Below are 24,859 nucleotides of genomic sequence, written 5' to 3'. Positions count from 1 at the left end.
CTTCAGTTAATCCTGACTGTCTCTGACATTGTCTGCAAGTGCGCCAGGTGCAAAGAGGGAAAGTGTATCGAAGGCCATGAACCGACTAGAGACAGTACAGTGAGAATGTGTATAAAGCCCTGCCCAACCCACTTCAGCTACAAGCAGCAGTAGGGGTTACAGGCAGTTAATCAGACAAGTGCTAATCTAGTTAGGAGATCAACAAATGAGCCTCTCAGCACTGAAAAGGAGGACACAGACACACAGACAATAGAGTGGGTCAATGCCATTGTGTAAGAGAACAACAGGAAGGATAGAAACGGAGTATTAGTGTCATAATTCAGATCAAAATGAGGGTTGAGTGTAGAGCAGGAGCATTAAGCTGTGCCTGCTAGTGGGAATTTCTATTGGAATAATTTGTACAGGCCTAATTTTTGAGGTGACTTCCTGTCTGAAACCAACACAATTGAAGTTGTCCGAAAGTGACAGATTGGGACAGATTCATTTATCTGAGTGAAAGAATAATATCTGATATTTTAGATGTTCTAAAATGATGAGTAATGGTCCTGGATGTGGGTCTATAACTGGTACAAACTCCTGTTCCTTCTAATTAGCAATGTCAAGAAATTGTGCCTTTGCACAATTTGTGTCCGGCTGTGAGGGGCTATTAAAAGGTAAGTGGCGGCGGCTGGCAGTACATATGACAAAGCCAGTGACCACAGAAGGGCTTCAGGATCTCCGCACCTCTGTTGGTCTCCATGGAAACAAGGACAGGAATGTTCGGGCACACAGGAGCCACGAATAGACCATCGCAAGGGAAGAGAAAAACATGCGTCCTGCTACTGGCATTTCACAGACTCCAGTCCAGACGTTTTCACACCCCCTGGAATCAAAGTGTTGTTTATATGCTATAATTTCAGAGTAGGCCATCTCACTACACACCTGATGCCGCTTGTCTTTCACTGTTTGGCTGCTATACTTGTGCTTTAAAAACAAAAAACAAAATATGTCAGACCCAACGGCATCTGTCATATTTAACCACCATAGGGCTGTGCTGCCAGTCATTTTAATCCATATCTAACCCAGCAGATTCTTCTTGAAAGGATGGCTGATATTATTGCGTGTTTAAGCACATTTTGGCTTAGCTGGGAAAATAATTTTTTCTTTTTTTTTTTTCTTCAAACCAGGATATGCACATAGTCTGGTGATGACTCAGTGCTTATAACTGTTTTAGTTCCCATAAAGAAACTGTTATGCTTCCACAAAGAGCATCTGTAAACTGTTATAAACACACTAAGACAGTGTTTGTTAAACTTTGCAGTCACAAAAGTGGGAAATGGCTTTTGCTGTCAAACACATGCAAACAGTGGCTGCTCTGCAAAAACCAAAGGAAGGGCACCCATCCCTGGTTTAAATGCATCAGATTAAACTGTGCAGTTTTTTATCTTTTTTAGCCAGATAGACAACAAACAGTTGGCCACGTTGATAAAGTATTTTTAAACCGCATCATTACTAGTTCAAACATATTTGCTAATTTATTCAGTAATAGGCTTTGTTTCATGCAGTCATATACTGTTGCAGCTGCAGAGATATACAGTGATAAATGTTCTGAAAGTGAGCAGATGATCAGTATCAGGGGCTGACCCAGACAGAGGAGGTGAGTGACTGAGACAGGGGCACAGACGGAGAGAGAGAGAGAGAGAGAGAGAGAGAGAGAGAGAGAGAGAGAGAGAGAGAGAGAGAGAGAGAGAGACTGAGGTCTTTCCTCGTCAACAGCAAGAAACACCATCCTCTTCGTCTGACCTGTATCAGTGCTAATGCTAATGCTGTATGTCAGAATCAACATACAGCAGTACAACAGCAGAAACTGTAGAAGTGCACATTTGCAGCCCATATGGACATTTTTTACATCATACACGTACAGTAACAAACACACCACGCACACACACTCTGGGGGCCTTGTTAGAGTGTGCTGGCTGGCAGGCAGGTTCCAGATGCCACATGCTGGGCTGAGTGGCCGTTGGCTGTGCCAAAGGAGGAATAAGAGATAAGACTCAGCATTACACACATACTTTTCCTGTACAGCTTCGTCAAGCACAGACAAGCACATATGTACATACTGTGGTGAAGCCCAGACATACAAAGATAAGAACATTTCAACAGTGATCTGTATGTTTTACATTCTGTCTCCAACCTCATGCTCTCCACACCTTGTACTTCTCTCTCTATCCTGGGCTGCCCGGTGATCTGGCTTGTCGGCAGGCAGAGAGCGATGTGAGCTTTGATCTTGAGGCTGTGTGTGTGTGTGTGTGTGTGTGTGTGTGTGTGTGTGTGTGTGTGTGTGTGTGTGTGTGTGTGTGTTACTAGGCTTCTTGGTCAAAAATTCTACCCTCCTTCAGGTTTTCACAGTAACTCACCATCACTCTGAGGCAGCTGTGAGAAAACGGGCAGGCTGACAGTAAGGGAGGAAACAGAAGAGAGAATAAAAATGAAAGAAGACAGTGACAGAAAAAGAGAGAGAGAGAGTGGTGCACCAGGAGGCAGCGACTGTGAGGAGAAAAGGAGGTCAGACAGTGGATAATGTTTTATTGCACTGAGCCAGAGAGTGTGAATGCCTGAAGCTGGAAGGTTCTGCTTTGGTTTGAGAGGCAGATGAACATGGACGGATGGATGGATGTATAAATTGATCGAAGGAAGTTGGTACAGTGTCACAAAGTAACTCATGTGACTTTAAGATTATTTTAAGATACTTCTACTTAAAGACATCAACAACATCACAAGACTTTTCTATTGTTTGGGCATAGAGCCGCAGGCTGTCATCATTGGTCTTGGTGGGTTTTTTTTTTTTTACGCAGAAAAATTGTAGCTTTCAAAAATGTTCAAACGCAAGATGAATAGCAGAGGAGAATTCTTGAATTACCAATCAATTTCATTACATTCTCTGTCAGACAAACCGCTGCTGGGCTTGGCCTTTTCACTCACTAGCTGCATGATTTTTTTTTTCTTCTTTCTGCCTCTCGTATTCACACACACTCACTCCCTAATCATCTCTTAGAAGTGTTGAGGTTGTGCAGTCCCTTTTTGAATAGCACACTCTAATACAGATTATCAGAAGCTTGACAGCTCCAATTAGCTCGTATTATAGATGTAATAATAAGGTAAAGCCCCACTGCAGAATGTAGATCATTCCTCCTCTCCAATCTCATCCCAGATGACACTGGAGAAAATCCCTTCAGAATTTCACATGAAACACTCTTCAAGCTAAGCTAATCTAACTACAAAGCTATATGGATATTTCTTCCAACAGAGCCACTAAAAGGGCAACTTCTTGCCTTGGCCTCACATGCTTCTGTTTTTTTCTTTTCTTGTTTGCTGTGATTTTTCAGACCCAAACAGTTCAACTGCTCTTGAGCATAAACCCATTTAGCTGATTTCAAAAGTGTTGCAGAAGTCACGTTAACTTCATTTGCCTCTGTCTACCACACTGTCAGTCACAGATCTTCAGCTCTCAGCGCATTAGCCAATCACAGGCCCATGTAGGGTCAATACTAATGCTGTCTTTATCCAATTCTAACTGTGACTCTGCTGGTAAAGCAGACAATTAGCTGCCAGTCTCACTTAGGAAATAATATTTTCTATGATATGTATTGGAAGTTTAAGCACACACAGAATCCCTTGTACAGAGCCATTATTACAATGATGCTAATCAGAGAACTATCTGGGCGCCGATGTTATTAAATTAAACACAAGCTTCCAGCAATGCAGCTTTGCAGCAGATAGTAATCTGGAAGACGACACTCCTCAGAGATCACCTGATAGATGATATGTGGGTAATTAAAATATGCAGCTTTAAATGTTTTTCTGGCCACACTTCCTTGGGTAACAAATACATTTTTAACATTTTTTGCCATCTGGACGAATGAAGTGGGGCACAAGGGGAACCCTGGAGATTCATCACCAGTCAGTTGCTCAAGTGGATGCTTTAAAATTCAGCTCATAGTCAGGTACAGTAAGTCATGTCCAAGACAAGTTCATGACTGAGGGCCATTTGATGATAACAATCCTACAGGCTTACTGCATGTAACACAGACTTGTTTGCAATCTGTGCCACGCACGTCAGATGGTGCAATGAATGCCGTGTAAGTCATTACACTAAAATGTAAATGGGAAAAATAACACAGACATAAGACGAGACATGTCAACAACTTGCGTCATCTATTTGCGCCTTTCTCGTGTTTGGAAAATGTAGCAAAAGAAAAACAACCTGACACTTCAATGCATCCAAAAAGCTTCCCAGTGTATTCTGACATGATTTCACACACACAGTAAAAACAAAAGCATAAAACAGCCTGTAACCTCAACCCACATCATCCACTTCTTTCTCCTACCGAATAAAAAAGAATTGCATTGAAATTCTATTTATTTTTGTGAATATGGAAGTTTGCTAATATCAAGATCAAAGTTGTAAGAGGAAAACGTAGATGATATTTTTGAAGGAACATCCTGCTTAATGTTACTGAAACATATAACATATCAAATATCAATATCTCGTCCCTTTATGTTTAAACTGAAGTACCGGTACATCAAAGAAGCTTGAACACTGCCAATAGAACAGAAGAAATATTAGAGATATCAGAGAGATTTGTGTCTTTGCTATTGACCTGTCTTTGGTTTGACAAACTCTTCTTGTATTACTATTATGGCAGAATGACAAAAGCAATCTCATGGGAGTTTGTGGAGCTGTGGTTACTGATCAATACAAAATCACGTGTTCGAGTGAACTCCAGAGGTTTGAGGCCTAAGTGAGTGATACTTGATTACATGTTTACATGACATTTTGACTCCTGAAGGTCCATGATGGTGGTAACTACCAGAAACAAAAGCTTTAGTCGGCAGAGAAAAACAGATATTTAATCTTTCGCTCTCAATTGTACCTTATGCTATTATACTTTCTGTCTTCTTCTTTGTGTCTATGCTTTTACATGCATCTGTAATAAAGAAGCATACAGACACACAAGCCCTGACGAATAACATTATTAATCACAGCTACAGTGAAACATGGGTCTTTCCAGAACCATTCAATCCCTCTCTGTCTTGGTCAGCGAAGAGGATGTCTCCATTGTTCAATGACACTGAGGGGAGGAAATGGTTTCTCTTTGTTCGCTTACAACTCCATTACTTTCTGTATGGGTGTGCAGTACTGTACTGAGCTGACAAGACTACATCATTTAGTAATTTTGACTCAGTTTTTTTTTCTTTTTTCTTTTGGCGCTGATCTGGTCTTCCCACTCACTTTTATATAACACCCTCCTCTGCGACTGTATTAAAGAGGGCAGTGATTTTTAGACGGACATTTTATGTTTAATGTTCAGGTACATGTTCTAATATAGTCGCCTGCATATACATGTTGGTTATTACTTGGCTCACCCCCCCCTCCACTTCTCTGAGTTATTTGTTAATATTTGACAGTCTCATCCATCTTCCCTTTAACATTTTTTGTCTGTTGTTCATGCAGGTAATATTCAATATCAGGGATGTCCACATTGTTAAAGTCCCCTGCATACTTTGGAAGTGTTTGACTTCAGTTCTGCTGGGTAATTGATGATGGATGAAGCAATCATAAAGAGTCCCCAGCTGGTAAATTACGACTTGGCTTATTCTCTGTGGGTAAACCAGGCCATCTGGGATGAGCTATAACTATGAAAGCATACTGGTCCATGCTGGACAGCAAGGAGATCTCAGCAGTGATTTATTCATGACACAAGTGGGTGAAGACTCAGGCCTCCTCTCTCCTCTCTGCTACCTTACCTCCCTCTTTCCCCTGCTGTCTCCTAGACACCATCATATCATCCTTACATCCTCTCTGCTGTATCCCACCACATTAACCCTCCCTTCCTCCCTTTATTTTCTACCTACTTATATTAATCATATTAAATCACTAAGAGTGGGGGCAATTCATTTTCACTCCCTCTGCATGCTCTGAATGTGTATGGAGACACTGATGAGAGCAGAGACTATTTTAACTGCATGATCACATACAGTTACTGGATTTAAATATATAAATATATGTATGTATGTTCAAATTCATTCATTCAAAATTGTCTTTGTAAGACACAATACTATGTTTAAGGAAATAACTTCAAAGGAAAAGTTAAACTGTAATAAACCCTGAATTTACCTTTTAGTTATACTTACCAATTTGCTTTGTTATTCCACTAAAATAATAAAATCTGCACACACGTTTTGTGTGGAATGATCTTTTTATAACCTCTTGTAAGATGTCCATGTTGTTATTCAGGTCGTTCCATTAACAAACACATCCACACATACAAACAGACACACACGCACATACAGGTCCAGAGGGTATCTCATTAGCAGACTCACACCCTCACAGCTGGAGGTTGTCACATCTTGTGTGCTGTCAATGACCACAGGGCAGGAGAAACCCTGTGACTGTTAAAAGAAACCAATCCACACACCAGCTTTCTGCAGAGCCGCTAGGTCATTCAAAAACATCTACACACTCAGCGAATGGAAAAACACAACATACACTGTTTGTACTGTGAAAATCACCATGCTATCCCTGTGCAACTCCCACATGCCTCATCTAAGCCTCGGGCAATGCTACTCTCACACCTCAGCTTATTGCGAGCCCAGTAAACACAGTTCAGTGTGTGTATACAACAATGGCAACTGTGGCTAGAAGGCACTCGGCACTGCGGCCACGATCAGTGATCAATTTCAGAATCAATAGTTTCCACCATGTTTCAGGTAACTATCCTAAACTGGTGCTTTCCAACGCAGAGAATGTTTTAAAGTTTTAAAAAATGTTCTCCAGATTTGTAATAGAAAATCCCAGTGTCGTGTAGGGTCAACAGAGCTTTTCAAAAATGCTGATATGTCTGTTAACCTTCACAGACAGAGTTGCTCTGATCTTAACATTGACCTGAAGCCAACACAGTTGCTCAGGAATTACTGCTCGTTATTTAACAAGAAGCATGTATCACTTCCAATCAAATCACTATCCAAGTTGTCTAAGAAAAATATTCCAGCACCTTTATTCTGTGTTCAGCCTTATCGAGAAACAACTTAAGTGATAAGATAGCTTCATACGATCCTGGACAGTGAAAGCCATTCCAGTGGCATCCGGCTTTTTCATTTAATGGGCCATTACATAACTGTTGTTTGTTCAGTGGACATCATAAATGTGGGTCCTCAATCAAACAGCAATAACACCCTGGGATGTGTGTTGCTGTGCAAAGCAGGTGTTTTGGAAAATGACTGAACACATATTACCACTTCCAGCTCCTCATTAAAGTCAATGATGTGGGGGGTGGATGGTGTGTCGGATAGAGGATGTAGTAAGACGAACATTGCAGGTTTTCAACATGGCAATAAAGACTGAGATTGCCTGATCATTAATGATTAAAGTTTCATGCAAAGTAACTGGCTCAGAAAAATTCCAAAATGTCAAATGGAAGGGACAGATAAATAGCAAGCAGACAGGCACCTTTTACTCCATCCCTCAGGGAGCATAGAATATCATCAAATCAAAAACACATTGGTCTGTCTGCAACAGAAATTGAGTTATCAATATCAATAGCAAGCAAATCCCATCTGTCTGGCTCCTCCACTCTGTAACTGTGAGTGGAAAGGAGTGAGGAAGGCAGTGTGAGAGAAGAGATGAGGGGAACATTTTTGTTCTTAAACTGAAACCAGGATGATTTCTTGAGTTACGCAATACTGTGATAGAGAAAACTAGTGCCATCGCTGTCACTGAAGCCCATTGGGAATGTGGATCTCATGCATGCCTGTAGGGGTTTATTTTAGGTTCACATGTGAGCATTCACTTGCATACATCCTTATACTCATGCACTTCTCCTACAGCTCCTCTCCTCCCACTCTTTTCTTTGCTTAACAGCTCATAATCCCCCGTGTTTCACCTGTCGTGATTTCCTACACTTTGCTCTCTTTTAAAGATGTGATTCTCCCACTCTTCTCCTGTCTCTCATCCATCATCATCCTCCGCCTTGCCTCTCCATACCTACTCATGACTTCAAATTTTCTTCCCTAATGCTACTGTACCTTGGGATTCACATTACGCTGCTGTCATCCCTGAAGTGAAATCTTAAAAAGAGGTGCATTTATGGTTGTTGCAGACGGCATACCTCCCTCCACCCCCGCATCTTCCCTGTGCTGTTTCACAAACCCCACTCATCGGGTTGGCCCTGTAGAAAGCCACCAGACAGCCTGGGGAAAACCATTAAACCATGAATAAGGGAAATGCAACATTGTGGAACCCCTGCTGAGGGCTGATGGAAATCCTGTTCATGCAAAATCAGATATGCACATAAGAGTTTTAATAGCAATTGTTACCCAATGTTTTATTGATCCCCAAAAGGAAATTCTCTTTTCACAGCAGAGCAGGTGTTTGACAAGAGGCACAGAACAAAGGCCCAATATTTTGGGATAAAAGGAACCTTTTTACCTCACTAGGATTCCAGTTATTAATTTTAACAAACTTCTCCTCTCTGACCCTGTCTGACAACTCTGTCTTCTAGAAATCACAGTTTTATTACCAGTTTGCAATAGCAAATCATTTTTCTTAGTCACACCAAGATTATGTTTTTGTCCACATAATGAGGAAACACCAATTAAAGTATTTTGCAAGTTGCAAAATGTTAACACTGAATGTATCAGAGATATGATCAATTACACTGGATTTAATCTAGTTACTTTGCAATACAATACCTGCCCATATTGATTAAAGCAAAATTTAACTCTGTTACGGTTATGTTAGCACTTGGTTAAGGTTAGGGAAAGACTCTAGTTGGCTTAATATTGAAAAAGTCAACAGTGACTTTAAACACTTTATACACATGTAACTGAAACCATCATATTTCCTTAACCTTAACTAAAGTGCTTAATGGGTGCCTAAACCTAACCACACATGGGACTCAGGATCCTCTCCTGAGGGAAAGTGCTCTGCTTTCAATATCCACCATCCATCCCAGTCACCTCCCTTTGACTTCCGTGCAGTACAAAGACAATAGTCCCCACCGAACATAATCCAGGCAGCAATTATGTGTTCGTCAAAAAGCATCAATGAATGGTACTGAAAAAATATTGCTTAGGAGAACATGTCTCCAGGATGTCTCCCTCACCTGTTTTTCTGGCAACGGTTTAGCATGGATAGTGCTAAACTGGCAATCTGTCCTCGCCACACCTCAAAACACAGCCTCAGTTCTGAGGCTATCTGTCAGACATTTTGAATTTCAGAGGAAGCCAGATCCTGCTGTTAAGTGCATCTTCAAGCTGAGAGCCAGCTCAAGGGTCTTAACACATGGCCTGTTTGAAAGAGACTGCAGCCATCTCCTCTGTCTGGGATTACAAAGTTCATCTTTCATTTCATTTACCTATTTGATTCACTAGCAAGCTTTCATTCTGCATCCCATGGAGGAAGCAGGGGTGAGCCATCTGGCTTAGCTCCACTGTGGATGTATTCCTGATCTAACAATACATCATCTGACTCAAATAAACAACACCTGAGAACCAAAGGGACAGTGAGGGACGGAGACCCCCCTTCCCTCCATTTAAGTTAGTAAAATTGTGTTTAATAAGTTATTTTAATTACAAATAGCATTGGATTTTCTGTCACTGGCACCATTAAGGTCCCGGTGGGGGTTCGGTTCTGAAATCTGAAACTGACATCTAGACTGTTTTCACCCACCGCACCGCTTGCTGTACGCATTTATTGTGAATAAACACAATAAGTCTGCACATCCAATATGATAAACAGGAATTTAGGTCACATGATGTCTTTTCCCTTCAGCATTACTGTGGGAATTAGTGTGGGAATAGTGTGATCTTTGTCAATTCTCAGACAATAGTCTGGATGTTATATTCTCTGCATCGTGACCTTGGCCTTAACAGCTCATGCATCCATTTCTGTGGTGATAATTGTTTGTGAAGGACAATTAACAGCCAGTGCATCTGTGACTTGGTTCATTTAGGTATGGACTATAAATAAACCAGTGACTTTAGTCTGTTTGCACAGTGTGTTTTCACAGTTTTCATACATGAATACGGGCATTCAGTAATGCCACTGATGTTAAATAATTGAGAAATAGGGTAAGACAGTGCTGCGGTCACAACAAGGTCGGCAGACACCACAGTGAGCATAAACCACTGTTATTGCTTTTTCTACAGAACAAAAGCTTTTGTTATCCCGCTCTGTTGCATTTAACAGTTGCTATGGCGACACTGAGCCAGGAGAGGCTTAAAGAGGATCCCAAACTCGATAAAAGGGGTTTCTAAACCTGACAGTGGAACTCTCTATTTGACTCTGTCTTTTTCACTCGTTTTTCATTACTGACTCGTACTGTGCAGCCTTTTGAAGAAGAGAGGAAAAGAGAAGAAGAGGAATGAAAAAAGCACGACAGAGCAAGATGTAAAGAGCCTTCCGGACGAAGCTGTGGGAAACGGAAGAGGTTGCAGGGGTTCAGACAGCAGTGACTGCCAGCAGAGGAAAATACCAGTAGAGTGGATATGAAGGCACACATTATTACATTGTAGACGTCCCAAAGCAACGCCAGTCTGGGTCACCAGGCAGCCAAAGATGGAAAATATTGAGCTTTTTTGCATTCAAATTTGGTAGTGAATCAGCTATTTTATTCATATGAATAATATGTTTTTTCTGTATTATGATTACAAATACATGCCAAAAATATTATTCCGGACTCAAGAAAATAAACTTTCAGACTCAGGCCTGACCTTGTTTTGATTACAGAACAGTTTCACATGTTTGATAGATAAAAGCATTCTGATATCAGACCAACACATGCGCTAGCCATTTTTTAAAGGACTCATTTTAAATTGCGTCAAGCTCTCACTGGTATCGATTCATTCTCATCAACAGGGCGTTAAAAAAAAAAAAAAAAAAAAAAACTCACCAAGGCATTTCTCAAATTGCTTGCTTTCGTTGATGGATTGGGGAGTAAGGAAAGAGGTTTGTGCATGGATGGAGTGAATAGTGGCGAGCCCTTGTTAGGCCTTTTTCTTCATTAGGTCTGGTTCAACAGCCTTGTTAGTTGGCCAAAGCTGCTCTGTAATCTGTATGTGCATGTTTCTCTTTGTGAACTGTATACTTGTATTCAAACTAAAGCCTGCATGAGCGGATAAATGCATGTGTCTCTGTCTGGCAACAGCTGCATCAGGTTTATATTCAGAAAGCTGACTTGTGATTACACCTGCAAGCCATCAGCAAATCAGTGAAGTAACTGGTCAGCCTTTTAGCCAGTCAACTAGTAAGATACTCATTCACGCAGGCCTCATAAAGACCAGGTTACGCTTGTAAAGTTTGTACGATGTACTGTATCTTCTGAGCACATTGGTAGACAAAAATATTTATAGCTGTTCCCAAAGGTCACAAGGTGGTTATAACGCTGCACATTTCATACACTCTCCTGAAAGACATTCATAGTGTGGCACTTCTTGACTAAAGAATGAAAAAAGAAAGCCTAAGGGAGGAGTTGAAACCCTGTTATCTTTCTCACCTCCACACTCCTGGACAGTCACTTTGTAAAGTGGGTGTGATGTCAGATTGTTGGTTTTGGTAAGTTAAAGAAACCGTTGGACACAATGTCCCAAATTCTGACATTGGAAAAATGTAGGGGCAAGGGTTTGATCATCTGAAAGGCACTTCTAATGAAGCATACTGGCCCCTTAAACCTTCCCTACACCAAGCTGGAGATCAAGCGAGAGCTCCAGAGCTACAGAGTGAAGAAAGCGAAACACTCCTCCTTTACACTTCCTTCTCCCCTTCTTTTCCATCACACCTCACTCACACTTCTCTGTGTTCAGTCGTTCTTTTTAGCCTTCTCTATTTCACCTCCTTCTCTCCTGTGCATATCCCTCTCTTCCCTGGCTACTCTCCTTCTTTTTCACCTCATCCCCCTCTCACTCAGTGGAGAGAGCGGAACAGAGACAGTTCATCAGAAGTGATGGAGCTCTGACAGGCTGATCCCTCTGCCCTCTCCCCAGGGCGTGCAGCTGTGCCCGGGCTCGCCAACGCCTACTTACCCAAACACACATCCACACAGAAGCTGCAGGAATAAACCCACCTACACACATGCATGCATACATTTATAGAGCTACCGAGGGAGTACACATGTGCACGTATCCACACCTCCACACTCCAACTGATACAGCACATGTGCATGTGTATGTGTTCAGCTTTATATAAGTCATTACCTTTCTATGCTGCACCCAGGATATGATGGCCTGATACCAATATCAATCAGGTTCAATTTATTTTTCTGGTGTGTTATATGTGTGTCCTACTGCAAACGGTGGAGGAAGATGCATGACTTCTTACCTAAAACAAGTTTTATAGAGTTTAATATGATTCTAGATTGAATCTTTACCAGGCTTGATATTTGAAAAGGTTTTTTTTTTAAGTGTCAATACTTTGACATTTTAGCATGTTTCATTCTTAAAATATCCGCACACAGAAGTCAGAGCATCAGTGACATATATACATATTGTATTGCCGGTAATTAAAGACACTAAGCAATAGGGCTGCAACTGATGATTCATTATCAATTAATCTTACAAATATTTTCTGGAAGAACTGTTTAGTTTATTTTATGAAACTGAAACCACAGAAACATTCACTTTTTCTTTTTAAGTATATTTTTTGGGCTTTTTTATGCCTTTATTCGATAGTACAGTAGAGAGACAGGAAATGGGGAGGCAGAGAGAGGGGGAATGACATGCAGCAAAGGCCTTCCGATGCGGGACTCGAACCGGGGCCAACTGCAGCGAGGACTGTAGCCTGGACTGTAGCCTCTACACATGGGGTGCCTGCTTAGACCACTACGCCACACGACGCCACAACATTCACATTTTTACATCAAATGTTGGCATCTTACTTTGATAACCATTAATCACTTATCAAAATATTTGCTAATCATTTTCCTATTGATCAAATAATCGATCAATTGTTTCGGCTTTTCTTAGCATTATACTGTATTTACTGTATTTTCTGCCTAAAGCACACCTTTGCTTCACATACTCTTTCCCAAAACAGCTCATAAAACATAAGCTATCCCTCTTAAGGGTTTGATCTGTGCCAAGTCCATTAGCCTAATCTGAAAAACAAAAGCAGCACTTTGTTTGCTCTCTCTCCCAGTCTCCCTTCACACAGACATGCACACACACGCTTCACATCTTCCATCAGCACATTCACCAGTGCCCTGCTGATATCTGGAGGATGTGATGTGCCATTTTTCTTTGAAGGCACTGTCACAGAACGGCTTATTTCACCAGTCCTCCAGACGCGGGGCTATCTGTCTCTGGCAGGGTTTTTCCATCCAAGACAAAGAACAGAGCTGCCCGAGCCTTGCTGCCTGACTGACTGGCTGACTCATTAGGAACAAGACAACAGAGGAAACACAAAAGAGAGATGTACACAGTCCAGTGAAAAGTGAAACAATGGGGAAAATGAGCTAAACTCTTCTGTCCCTTTTATTTTTTTCTTTGTTCATTTTTGCTGCTGATTTATCTACAGTACAAAAAAAGCTAAATTTTTTTGCAGGCCTTTAAAAGCTTGTATGTCACTTACAGAAAAATACAGCAACAAGTAAATTTACTCTATGTGTTGCTTGCCGTTGTGTTGGGAGTGTGAAATATACTGTGAGGAGTGAGCAGTAGAATATACTGACTGTGGAGAAATATGATCGGCTGCAGTGGCTTGTTTGTGACAGAATTTCGGAGTATCAGTCATACCACATTTCTCAACTGTCTCCATTCATCAGCATGTTTGACAAAAATACTGAAAACAGCTCTGCTTAGCTTTGTCTGACAGAAACACCATCGTTCTTTACACAAACATCTTAAGTGTAAACATACAGCACATCTTGGAGTTTAGAGCAGATTATTTTTGGAAGATATAAATCTGGTGAAACCGAACTGAACTGAACTGAACTGGTGTGTGAGCATCGCTTATATAACATTATGTTTACTTTGCTGAGATTTATTTGGAAAAAGCCATTGATGTAGGCAAAGTTGTACAGTTGCTTAGCACTATTCTTTCATCACATAGCCTGTCCATTGTCTAAATCTTAATTTAAATTTAAATTTAATTCATAAACTCAGACCAGATCCTTTAATCCCTATAATCTGCAACCTCCTACCTTTCAGTTTACATCTATTGTACATGAACATGTTATAGATCAGGGTAAATGAAACATATTTTTCCTGATAATCTTTCTCACTTTAGTCAAGCAGTTAAATTTTGTTGAGTTTAGTTATAGGTATTAGGATTCTGGAGGGGAGATACTTACACAGTCCCCTGGGGACTTTTTATCTTGCAGGCACATTTTTCTCCCTTATTTCTGTCTTCTTTTGAGCTAGGAAACAGTTCTGTGTGAAATTTTAGCAGCTAAATTAACTATACTGAAACCAAAAACACAGCACAGAAAACCAGATGTCCAAAGACAAGCATGCACTTCAGACATACATGCACACACAAACCCACAACCAACATGTACAAATGTTCGATAAAAGGGCTTCACTTGACCCAACAGCAGCTTCTGTGTGGTGGGAACATATGCAACTGAATTCCTCTTAATAATGTGCATGTGTGTATATATATATATGTGTGTGTATTTGCGTGTCTGTGTGTTATGTAAGCCTCATTATCTCTATCATTACATCAAATTCTTATCATTAAGCCTCTCTGAGATGATAGAGCATTTTGAGAAACAGCAAAATGCTACACAAACTCTGTCACTCACAAATACACACATGCAGTAGACACAGAAGACTTAAAACACACACACATAAACTGATAAGCACAACCATAAAAAGGCAAACACAACATTGTGTTTGGTGTTGATTTACGACCCCCGTCATCAATCATGATGAGTCTGGGACCTTGAGTCAAAAGATATTTGATTGTATCCTTGAGCTTCCCCCGTCACAGCAGCTGCCTCATGAAAAATATATTTCTGTTCTGGCCACCAAGTTCACCAGTCCACCCCCTCTTCACTCTCTCTCTCTCTCTCTCTCTCTCTCCCGCCTGCTCTCACCCTCGACATCTTTCGCTCAGAACAGAAACTAGTTTCCATGGCTACAATCATTAACACATCTGGCATAGTGATCTTGCGTGCACATGTGCACAAAGTGAAACACAGACATACAGGACACACATAGACACACTTTTGCACATGTACACACATAACAAAGAAGCAACATACATATGTAAAAAGCATTAATATGCGGAAATATTTTCAGTTTCATGGCTGCAGTCTGGAGCTTGTGTGAGAGAGATAACAGGCTGAGGCTTGTTGGGGAAAATACATCAATGGACAACTTTGGGCCTCAGTGATAATCCTATTGGTGAATTTAACCCAACCTCCTTTATCTTAATCTGCTGGGAAATGGAGTTGGAGATGGAGAATTGAATCTTCATAATATTGGGACGCTCCAAACTGATATTTCTGCTTAAAATCAAAATTAAAATTTCTTTGCCTCTGCATACTGAAGAAGAGCCTGACACATACTTAATTTGCAAGGCTTGTGAGACACCAATCTCAAGAGTTTAAAAATCTGGTAATGTTATATTTGCTGATATTCTCGTTTTTAAATACATAAAATAAACAAACATTTTTGATGACTGTGACCAATATATGTACTGAACAGGATATTTTACAGTCCAAAAATCACCTCGTCAGTGTGACGAATAAATTAATTAACCTTAGATTTGGTATTTCTGTACCAGTACACAGTTTTTGTCACTCATCAGATGACATTTATGCCAGTATGCTAAAATCTGATATCAGCCCAGCAAACTTGTTGGTTGGGCTCGAATATATTATATTATATTAATATATATATATATATATATATATATATTATTATTTTTTTTTGTTGTTTGTTTTGTTTTTTTGTTCCATAACATCAAAGAAACTGCGATCATAAAAGATATCCCCTGATGATATATATTTTCCTTTGACACTGTGTTCTTTTTAACAATTTGTTCTTTTTTAATTCAACTGTTATTCCACATCAGTTTGTTGTTGTGTTAAACAAGGTTCAGTTTGATCACTTTTATTAATTTTCAACAGCCTCCACAACACTAAACGTATGATATTCCACTAAGTCAGTAGTTCGAAAATCTTGTATTTTGTTGTTATTAAGGAACCAGACTGACAGTTTACCCCTGATAAGGGTGGCACATATAACAGCAGCTATAAATTATTCAATGGGAAACACAGAACACATTTCCTTCTCAATAATAGACCCACTGAGCCTTGTAAAGCATATAGTGGTAATCTGTTGTAGCTGTGCTCATCTGCTTTGCTTTGGTCTTTCACCATCCTACAAACCCCTGACATCAAGGGGCCGCCGCGAATACAACTTCAGCCCCAACTCAGCTCACAGGGTCCGGAAAATACCCTTTTGTCTGTGAACATGTATTATTTGTGACACTGTTTGTTTGTGATCAATGGCTTTCACCACTAAAATACATTTATCATAGGTTAGCCACTCTGACACAACAGCATGGAAGTAATACACATACCACAAAACAGACATGCTCAAGGTGTCTAACTGTCAACCACAACCTGAAAGCCCCCTATAAGTATACACTTGTAAGTACAAGCACACAAACACATGAACCAAACGTTCTGCTTCATCGCCAAGACATGTTTCTGTGGCTCCAAACACCTCCAATTAAAAACCATAATAACAACTCCTGAGAAAAACAGCAAGGCACTTATGCATACGTTACATATAGTGTGTGTCTCAGATATACACACACACATAAAGAAACATGCACAGCTGTGGAGGAGTTTGACAGTACTGCCTATGCGGTGCGTGCATTCTGCTGCCCCCACCCTAACCCCTGAGGACATCCCCTTGCCTCGCATTATGCATAGTCTCTCTCCACTTTACATAGCACTGCTCCCTCAGTCAATCACCCAGAGCAAAACAACCAGACCGACCAGTCACAGCGTCAGGATTGTAATAAGTGGTGACTGACAGATGGCATTTCAATGGGCTTTAGTAGCATTCCAGGTGAGGCTAAACAAATATTTCTCCCTCATGTCAGAGACTCATGCAATCTTAGGGAAGAAAATGCTACACCTGACAGTAAAATTCACAGAAAAACAACCAAGTGTACAGGCTGTACTTTAAATCAATTGGCTCGTATGTAACAAAAACCGACTCAGAAAATTGCTGTGGTAAACCAAGACTTAATCAGAATAAATGATCAAACCAAAAATAATTTATGAAAAACCAATAAAACACGGTGAAACACACCTTCAGTCACTTTGTAATGGGTTAATCGACCTCACCCATTCATCTCACCTCATCCAACAACCTCTTACTTTCCATACAAACACATAAAACATCTTTTGCTGAGCCTAAACAACTGAGCAAAAGGAAGCACACCAAGACAAAGAAAGCTCTTTCTCTCTCTTACCTTTTTTCCTTTCTTCTTGCGATGGGCTGCTTTCCCGCCGCCTGTTTTCTCCTTAGCTTCTTCACTCATGTTCAGAGATCTCCCCCTGTTCCTCTCCTCTCCTCACTTTTTTTTTTAATCCAGCATGAAGGAGCTTGTGGAGTGGAGCGGCAGCAGCTGCTGTCTTCACTGGTGAAACGTTGTCACAGAAATGTCCATTTAGAAGCAGTGAAGGAAGGATTGTTCCATGCAGAGTGGGAGTGCGCGTGAAGAGAAGAGAGACTGGGAGGACTGTGCTGATGCTCTCCTCCTCCTCCTCCTCTCCTCTTCCTCTCCACGTTCACAAACACACACACTTGCAAGCACGCTCGCCGAGGTCCACTCCCACTTGCTGCCTTTGCCGTGCGCAATTGGCGACTCTCTCCAGCGCACTCAGAGACAGGGTGTGGAGGCAGGAGGAGAGTGGAGAGATAAAGGCGAAGGAGGAAGATGAGGAGGTGGTGGAGGAGGATGTTAGGATGATGATAAAGAAGGAAAGAGAGCGATAGATTGAAGGAGTGTATTCCTGGCTGGATGTGGTCCTCCCTACCTGAGGCTGGAGATTGGAGACGCTCTTCCAAAAGAGAAAGAGACAAAGACCCACAAAAATGGGAGGAGAGACACAAAAACAAACAGAGTTAGGAAAAGAAAGGAAAATGGGTTGGTCAGACAGAAAGAAAGAGAGGGAGAACGAGGGAAAATAGTGTGAAATGGTGTTACTGGTGTTAGTGAAAGAAGGAAAGAGCATAAAGCTGAGACAGAGGGGGGCGTGATCCACACAGTCTCTTCGACCTGCTGGCTGGATTATTTCTGCTGTTGCTCCCTGCACAGACGTTGTGATATGAAATGAGACTCTCCACTCCTCTGACAGGCCAATAGAGAGAGGTTAAAAAGAGAGAGAGAGAGAGAGAGAGGGAGGAAGAGCGTGACAGAGAGAGAGAGCGAGAGAGAGAGAGAGAGAGCGAGAGAGAGAGCGAGAGCGAGAGAGAGAGAGCAGATCATTAACACGATGCATCAGGTCCTTCCAGAAAAGGAAGTCTCCCCACTAGCCTCTGCCAGCAGGATCAGCTTACTGGAAACTGGAACAGAACAGAACTGCACCCGGCACTGACTGACTGACTGACTGAATGACTGACTGACTGAATGACTGACTGGTTGGCTGAGTTTATTGAGGTGTATGTGTGTAAAAGTGTGTGTGTGAGACAGAGACAGGCAGGCAGAGGGTGAAGCAGAAAGGGAGACATGCACACATGGCTGATAATATTCAAACAATATCCAACCAATAACCACCTATATGTTGAAGTCACGACTCAACAGACAGAGAGAGACTTTGAAAAGACCACGCCTTCCCAGCTTTCAACAAGCTACAGCTCTCAACCAATGAAACATCTAGGTAATGAGGCAGGAGGAGAGCAAGTGAATCGGCGAGGAGGAGAAAATCGGAACAAAAAGCCCTGGGTGACACAGAGGGAGAGATCAGAGGGAGGGGTGGGGTGAATAGGAGGGTGAGAAACAGAAAGGAGGGAGAAAATGACAGTGGGAGATGGGGAGGGCTGAGACAACAACAATGTGATATCAGTAAAACAGGCAAACCAAGAGGCATGGAGAGGATGAAAGAACAAATGAGAAGACAAATGAGGAGCAGACAGGGCACGAACAGGCAGGGTTTGTTGTGATTACCCTCTGAACAACAGGTTCTTTATTCTGGGGGTATATTGCTGTTAACCATCTCTCCCTCCCTCCTGCTCCTGACCAGCTGTATGCCATCACCACCATGCTGTTTAATGTCAATTAGGGCCCATATTTTACATTTTCATCGCATTTTATTTGAAATTCTGATATTCATAAGAAAGTATTTGTGGTTTTAAGAGCCAAAATCCATCTCAGTGTAGTTATATAGCTCCTTTCACAGGCCTCTCTCTGGAGCTCTGACAAGAACAGGTCAGTCAGCTGACCTGAGTGATGCACAGCCAGGCTGACCACAACAGGTAACGGACTGTAAGCCTACTGCTATAACTTGATAAAGGTCACTGGTAAATACAAATGGAGATGGTCAGTCAGTGCTGAAATGAGATTGTTGGAGCCATGGTACAAGTTTTTTAAGTTAAATAAGAAAAATCTGTAGGATGCAGTATTTTAAGTTTGATTTTAAATTAGGTTAATTTGAGTTATGAAATATTAATATTAATTCCAGAAATCTGGCCATAAGGGCCCTTAAGCAGAATATGGTTGATGAATGATATGATTACCTGATATTCACCTGTGTGGGTGCTGATTAAATGATCCTGCTGTGTTCCTTCTGATCTGAGATCTATACGTAGGTCTTGGATTTGTTGGCTGTCAGGTTAGATGACGGAGAGCAACAGTTTTCTGACTGCGCACATGAATAGAGTTTAATTATGTCAAAATCCTGTGGTGGATCTTAATGTTTCACTTGGAAAGTCAAGCGTAGTATATTATTTAATAAATGTAGTTTCAGCTATTGAAAATATTTGAAAAGCTTCGTGTGAGCTTTATAAGTGTGTGTTGGTCACTCCACCTAACCTTGGGTGGTTCAAAGTACTTTTAATTGATTAGCCATTACAGAGATGAACAGATGGTCACATTCAAACTTGGTGTGGAGTTATACACCAGAGCCTTGGGCCTGGTTCTGGTGAAAACCGCTGGATCATCTGGCTACAGCGGGGTGACTGTCTACAGTGTTGCACGGTTAAGGTCCAGTGGTGGAGCCTAGACTACAATTGCCAGATTTTTCTAGAAAAATACTGTTCCAATGCAGAGACACAAATGGACACAAACAGATGCAAGGGCGTATCCGCTCAACTTAAAAATGTTTCAACTTGAGCAAGAACTATAGCTGTACCCTGAAGCTGTGATGCTAGAACTCTGCTGCAGACAAAGACTGGAGAAAACGCAACCAAACAAATAAATTCCTGGTAGGTGCTGAGTTGAATCAAACACATAAACAGTGTTGTTACGAGTTGTTAGAGCAAGAATCTGAATCATGTCTATGTACTGGTTTTGCCCAATAAAACCTGACAGCAAACGCACTCAAGCAGTCAACTTCACACAAAGAAGAAGAAGAAAACAACAACAAAAAACACTGCAACAACATGCTTCACTTTTAGTCTACACCCTTACAATCTTGCAGCTAGCACTGACTTACTTGAACAATGACAACTAGAGACAGGCTGATAAACTGGATAAGCTAACATACTGGCTGATATATAGTTTAGTGCAGATATGTTGTTATCAGCTTAGATAAAGAGTCTTAATGATGTCACTTTGAGCCAAACTAGTTTCACTTGAAATTTGATTAATTGGTCACTTTACTGACACTAGGCTGCACAGTCCATAAACCTTTCTGGCAGTTTCCAAATTAAATCAAATTACAGTCAGATATGCTCTAATCCTAAACTCTAGAATTAGTATAAGCTCTAGCTCTAGCTCTAATTCTAAACTCTAGAATTAGAGCTCAAGATTATTGTTTATTACCACGTCGACTATGTACTGCCACTGAAAAAAAGATTTACTTGTTGAAAAAATTATTCATTTATCCTTCCCTAAAATAAGTTAAATCCACTTAGATATTTGTTTTGTTGGGGTTTTTTTTTTTTCAACAAAACTATGGCCAAGAGACAGACGAAAGAAATGACAAATGTGATAATAACTACCGGTACTTCCATGTAATAACTGTTCAAATGATTGCAAGCTTGTTTGGCAGCCAACAGAAAATTTCATTAGGAAGGGAAATGGAGGGACTGTGAAAAACTTACTTCAATTTAGTTTAGTTTCCCATCACCACTTGCTTTGCTGCGGTCTTTCTGGCAAAAGTTTAAACTACTAAATTAATTAAGATTGCACAATTACATAATAAATAAATCAAACCAATAAACAAATCAAACTAGTTAAACTACTTTTCATTTTCATTGGGTTTCACAATTAACAATATAAGATAATGAGCTTAATTCAGGTAAGACAATCAGGCTAAGGAGATTACATGACAATTACCATTTACATAGGGGTCTGCCTAACATGCATGTTGTATATGTACAAATTAAATCTTGATATTGTAACAAAGTTATTATATACATCAATTAATTTGACTATTTCAACAAGTGGGCAGAGCTTGGAACAAGGATTTATCTTCAGTGAAGGTTTCCTAACCTTAACACCGTGCTCTACCTCAGTGAAAGCTGACAACAGATTACTAGCTTTAGCTCCACTGTCATATGATGTCCTCCAGTCAAGACCATCATCCTCCATTTCCCCCATCTATAACACCAAGTCCTCAGCGTGAGAGCAGAGAAGGATTACACACTGCTTCACACATTAATCTGTAGCTGGATACGTTCTCTTCACTCCATTTTGTATGATAGAAAGTGTGTATGTACCAAAGCTGAGAGGTGCTTACAGCAGATGTACACCATGCACATTTGTGTGTGTGTGTGTGCATGTGTGTGTGTGCATGTGTGTGTGTGCTTCGGGGCGTGGTCCCTCTGATTTGGTGCCAACAGTGGTTATTATTGATTGTGCCAGGAGGCAGCTCCATCAGCAAGCCATTTATTAGGATTTATAAGCTTCACACCTCACACTGGGAAACACCACAAAGTCATTGAGAATTTAAAACTTCTGTTTATGGCAACATATTCCTCCCACCATGAAGGTTTCTCATTAAAAAAAAGACAATTTCAATATAATTTTATGTTCAAATAAATTGTTATTAAAACATACTGGCTCACTATGTTGTAATGAGATAATAATTTAATTGCCAGTTTATTAAGTGCATCAAGACACCAAGCTAAAACTAAAGCAGTCTAATACGACAGTCCTCCAGTTGTTTTATATCCACTGAATAGTACTACCTCTTTCAGCTTTATTTATCTTTGGGCACATTTAGGTTGGCTTGCTTGGTTGCTATAAGTGCTGACCTGACTTACTGTATAAACATAAGTACTCACAAACCCAGCTGTACTTTTTAGAGGGGGAGTTATATTTGGTAAGAGTGTTGTATTTACATATCAAAAGGAGCGTTTCTCTTCTTGCAGTGATCTACAAAATGGGCTGTCGTAGCGTCCCCAAATCTGTCGTATCCTCCATGATAATACAGATGAACAAAGAGAAAAACATGTACAGTGAAATGCAGTCTTGTATCTGCACTATTTCTGCTCTGTTCCTCTCATCTCCTGATTAGATTATTACCAAACACTCTACTGAATGATTTTTGTATGCAGCCTAGACTGCTGTTACATTATCTCTTGGTAAAACACACAGAATAAAAAAATACCTCACTGGTCTGTCTTTTATTAGTCAATGGTAACAAGTGCTCACAAATACAAGCCCCATATTCTGGATGTAAGACTTACAAAATACCCCATTCTGTGTGCACTGAGTGTGTTCTTGCCTGCAGTCTAAGGTGGTCGGTAAGTTATCACAGTAAGGAGACACTCACAAGGTTATCTCTAGTACGGTAGGTTATCTGTAAGGCTATCAGTCACTGTGGTGATCCACGATTACCAATGCATATTAAGAGAGTTGCAGTTACCATGTACCAAGCTCTAATGAGCTGCTTGTAATAAGTCTTAGAAAAACTGCTTAAATATACCACTGTATTGTATAATATTCATATGAGTACAGAGTGTACTGATAATACCATATATTTTGGAGAATGAGGAAATCTGTATGGTGAGTGTAAGAATAATTAGATTATGTAAAATGTTAACATTTTCTGATTGATCATACATTCACAAGCTATTCATATAAGATGTGAACATTTTATGACGATGGTTCTAACAGTGTTTACTGAAGAATTGATAGAGACAAACATTAAGCAAATGTACAGTCTCCATTATCTGTCATAATTTGAATCCTGTCCTTGTGCAAAGGACCAGACAATGTCATGGGATCAGACAGTGATCTTTTGGCTGCAGTTACATTGGCCATTAGTGTGACTTTGATCATCCAAACGCAGTCAAACATGAAGTGATGCACAGAAATCTAATTTTTGTTCTGACTGCTTTCAGACATCCAAAACCAGAGATGGGAGTGGTCAGCCCAGAACTGTGGGAGATATTCACACTTCACCAGATGGAGACAAAGAGTACAAAGACTTTATAATGATGTAAATAGTCCTAATGGAAACAGTGTGGCCATACAGAAATCTGATGTCAGGAAATATTCTCTTTGGAACTGCATCATAAAAATAACAAGTAAGCCAACAGTCACACTAGCTGCTCTGAGAGTGTACTTTGAGTTAAATGCTAGCAACAGCATGCTGAGATGATAAACATCTTTTTTTGCCATATATTGCTAAACACAAAGTATACCTAACAATACCATTCCCTTTTCTGGTATTTGGTCATAAACCAAACTGTTCATCTTGAATGGGGAAAGAATAAAATTTCTTGGCGATCCATCCAGTAGTTGTTGAGACACTTGGATAAAAACCCAAGATGTTAAACTTATGATTGCGCTAGTTCAAAACTCCCCCAAGTCATTAGGAATCATTGTCCATGAACCATGTATATTTGAAATCAGATTTCAGTAGTCAACATTAATTCCAGAAACAACACTAATAGAAAACTGCCAGTGAATGTCAGCTACCCAGACTGCCATTAAAGCCACCCTGTAAGCCTCCTCAGTGAAGTGTCTTTTCACATCCATCATGCTCAGGATCGAAGGGTCTCTGATCAATGTGCTGTATGCAGAGGCCAGATAGGGCCTGACAGACAGCTCTACAGGGGGTTCCCATCTCAGGCTCATGAAGGGAGGGGCTCCATACAAATCAAACAACCCCTTCACTAGAAATCAATCATCACATAAGATGAATGCTGTTCCCTTCATGAAGACAGCCTTCCAATGAAGCATACCAAGCTTAGCATCAATTCAGTAATGGCCTTATTGCACAAATAACAGTGGCTGCAAATATCTCATTTGAATTGACATTTCAAAATTGACTGGTGTATTTATCAGGAATCAATAATTGCAAGCAATGTTATTATTACCCCAATCAGTGTGCCTATGACAGCAGCTCTTGTTTTATTGCAGTAATCTATCGATAAAATGCCAAGTAAAACACTGCAACATGAAAATTTATTTTCAAGACTTTACCAAACAAATTTGTAAAACTGCATTTTCATACAAAGATCAACATGTTTAGTAATATTAATGTCCTACTGGAATGCTGCTTTGTTATGTTAGCCACCTTTGGCAGCAGCTTCCTGGTCTGATCAAATGCACTGATGTGGTACATAACTTCTGAGCCAGGACAGGTGAAATTATATTATAAAGATATTCTGACTAAAATGGAGCAGCACCCCAAAAAATTAACTACAGATTCATCTAAAAAGTGCTATTGTCCATGTAGTGTGT

At 40.5% G+C, this 24,859-nt stretch overlaps 1 protein-coding gene across 1 annotated transcript in view; it reads right to left on the bottom strand.

Moving 5' to 3' along the window:
* The window catches only part of LOC111663755 (ankyrin-3-like), a 123,673-nt gene extending 105,353 nt beyond the window's left edge, over window positions 1-18,320 (bottom strand). Inside the window, exon 1 of the mRNA XM_087177087.1 lies at window positions 17,471-18,320. Within this exon, the coding sequence (XP_087033213.1) occupies window positions 17,471-17,539 (69 nt within the window). The 5' untranslated portion in view covers window positions 17,540-18,320. The remainder of the gene's footprint in view (window positions 1-17,470) is intronic.
* Between the last annotated feature and the right edge of the window lie 6,539 nt (window positions 18,321-24,859).

Source organism: Seriola lalandi, unplaced genomic scaffold (assembly GCF_002814215.2).
Source record: "Seriola lalandi dorsalis isolate HSWRI2012SDOR001 ecotype SW California unplaced genomic scaffold, Sedor1 jcf7180002054580, whole genome shotgun sequence".
Taxonomy (NCBI): Eukaryota; Metazoa; Chordata; class Actinopteri; order Carangiformes; family Carangidae; genus Seriola; species Seriola lalandi.
The sequence above is the reverse complement of the archived record's forward strand: the minus strand, read 5'-3'. Positions and strand labels throughout refer to the sequence as shown.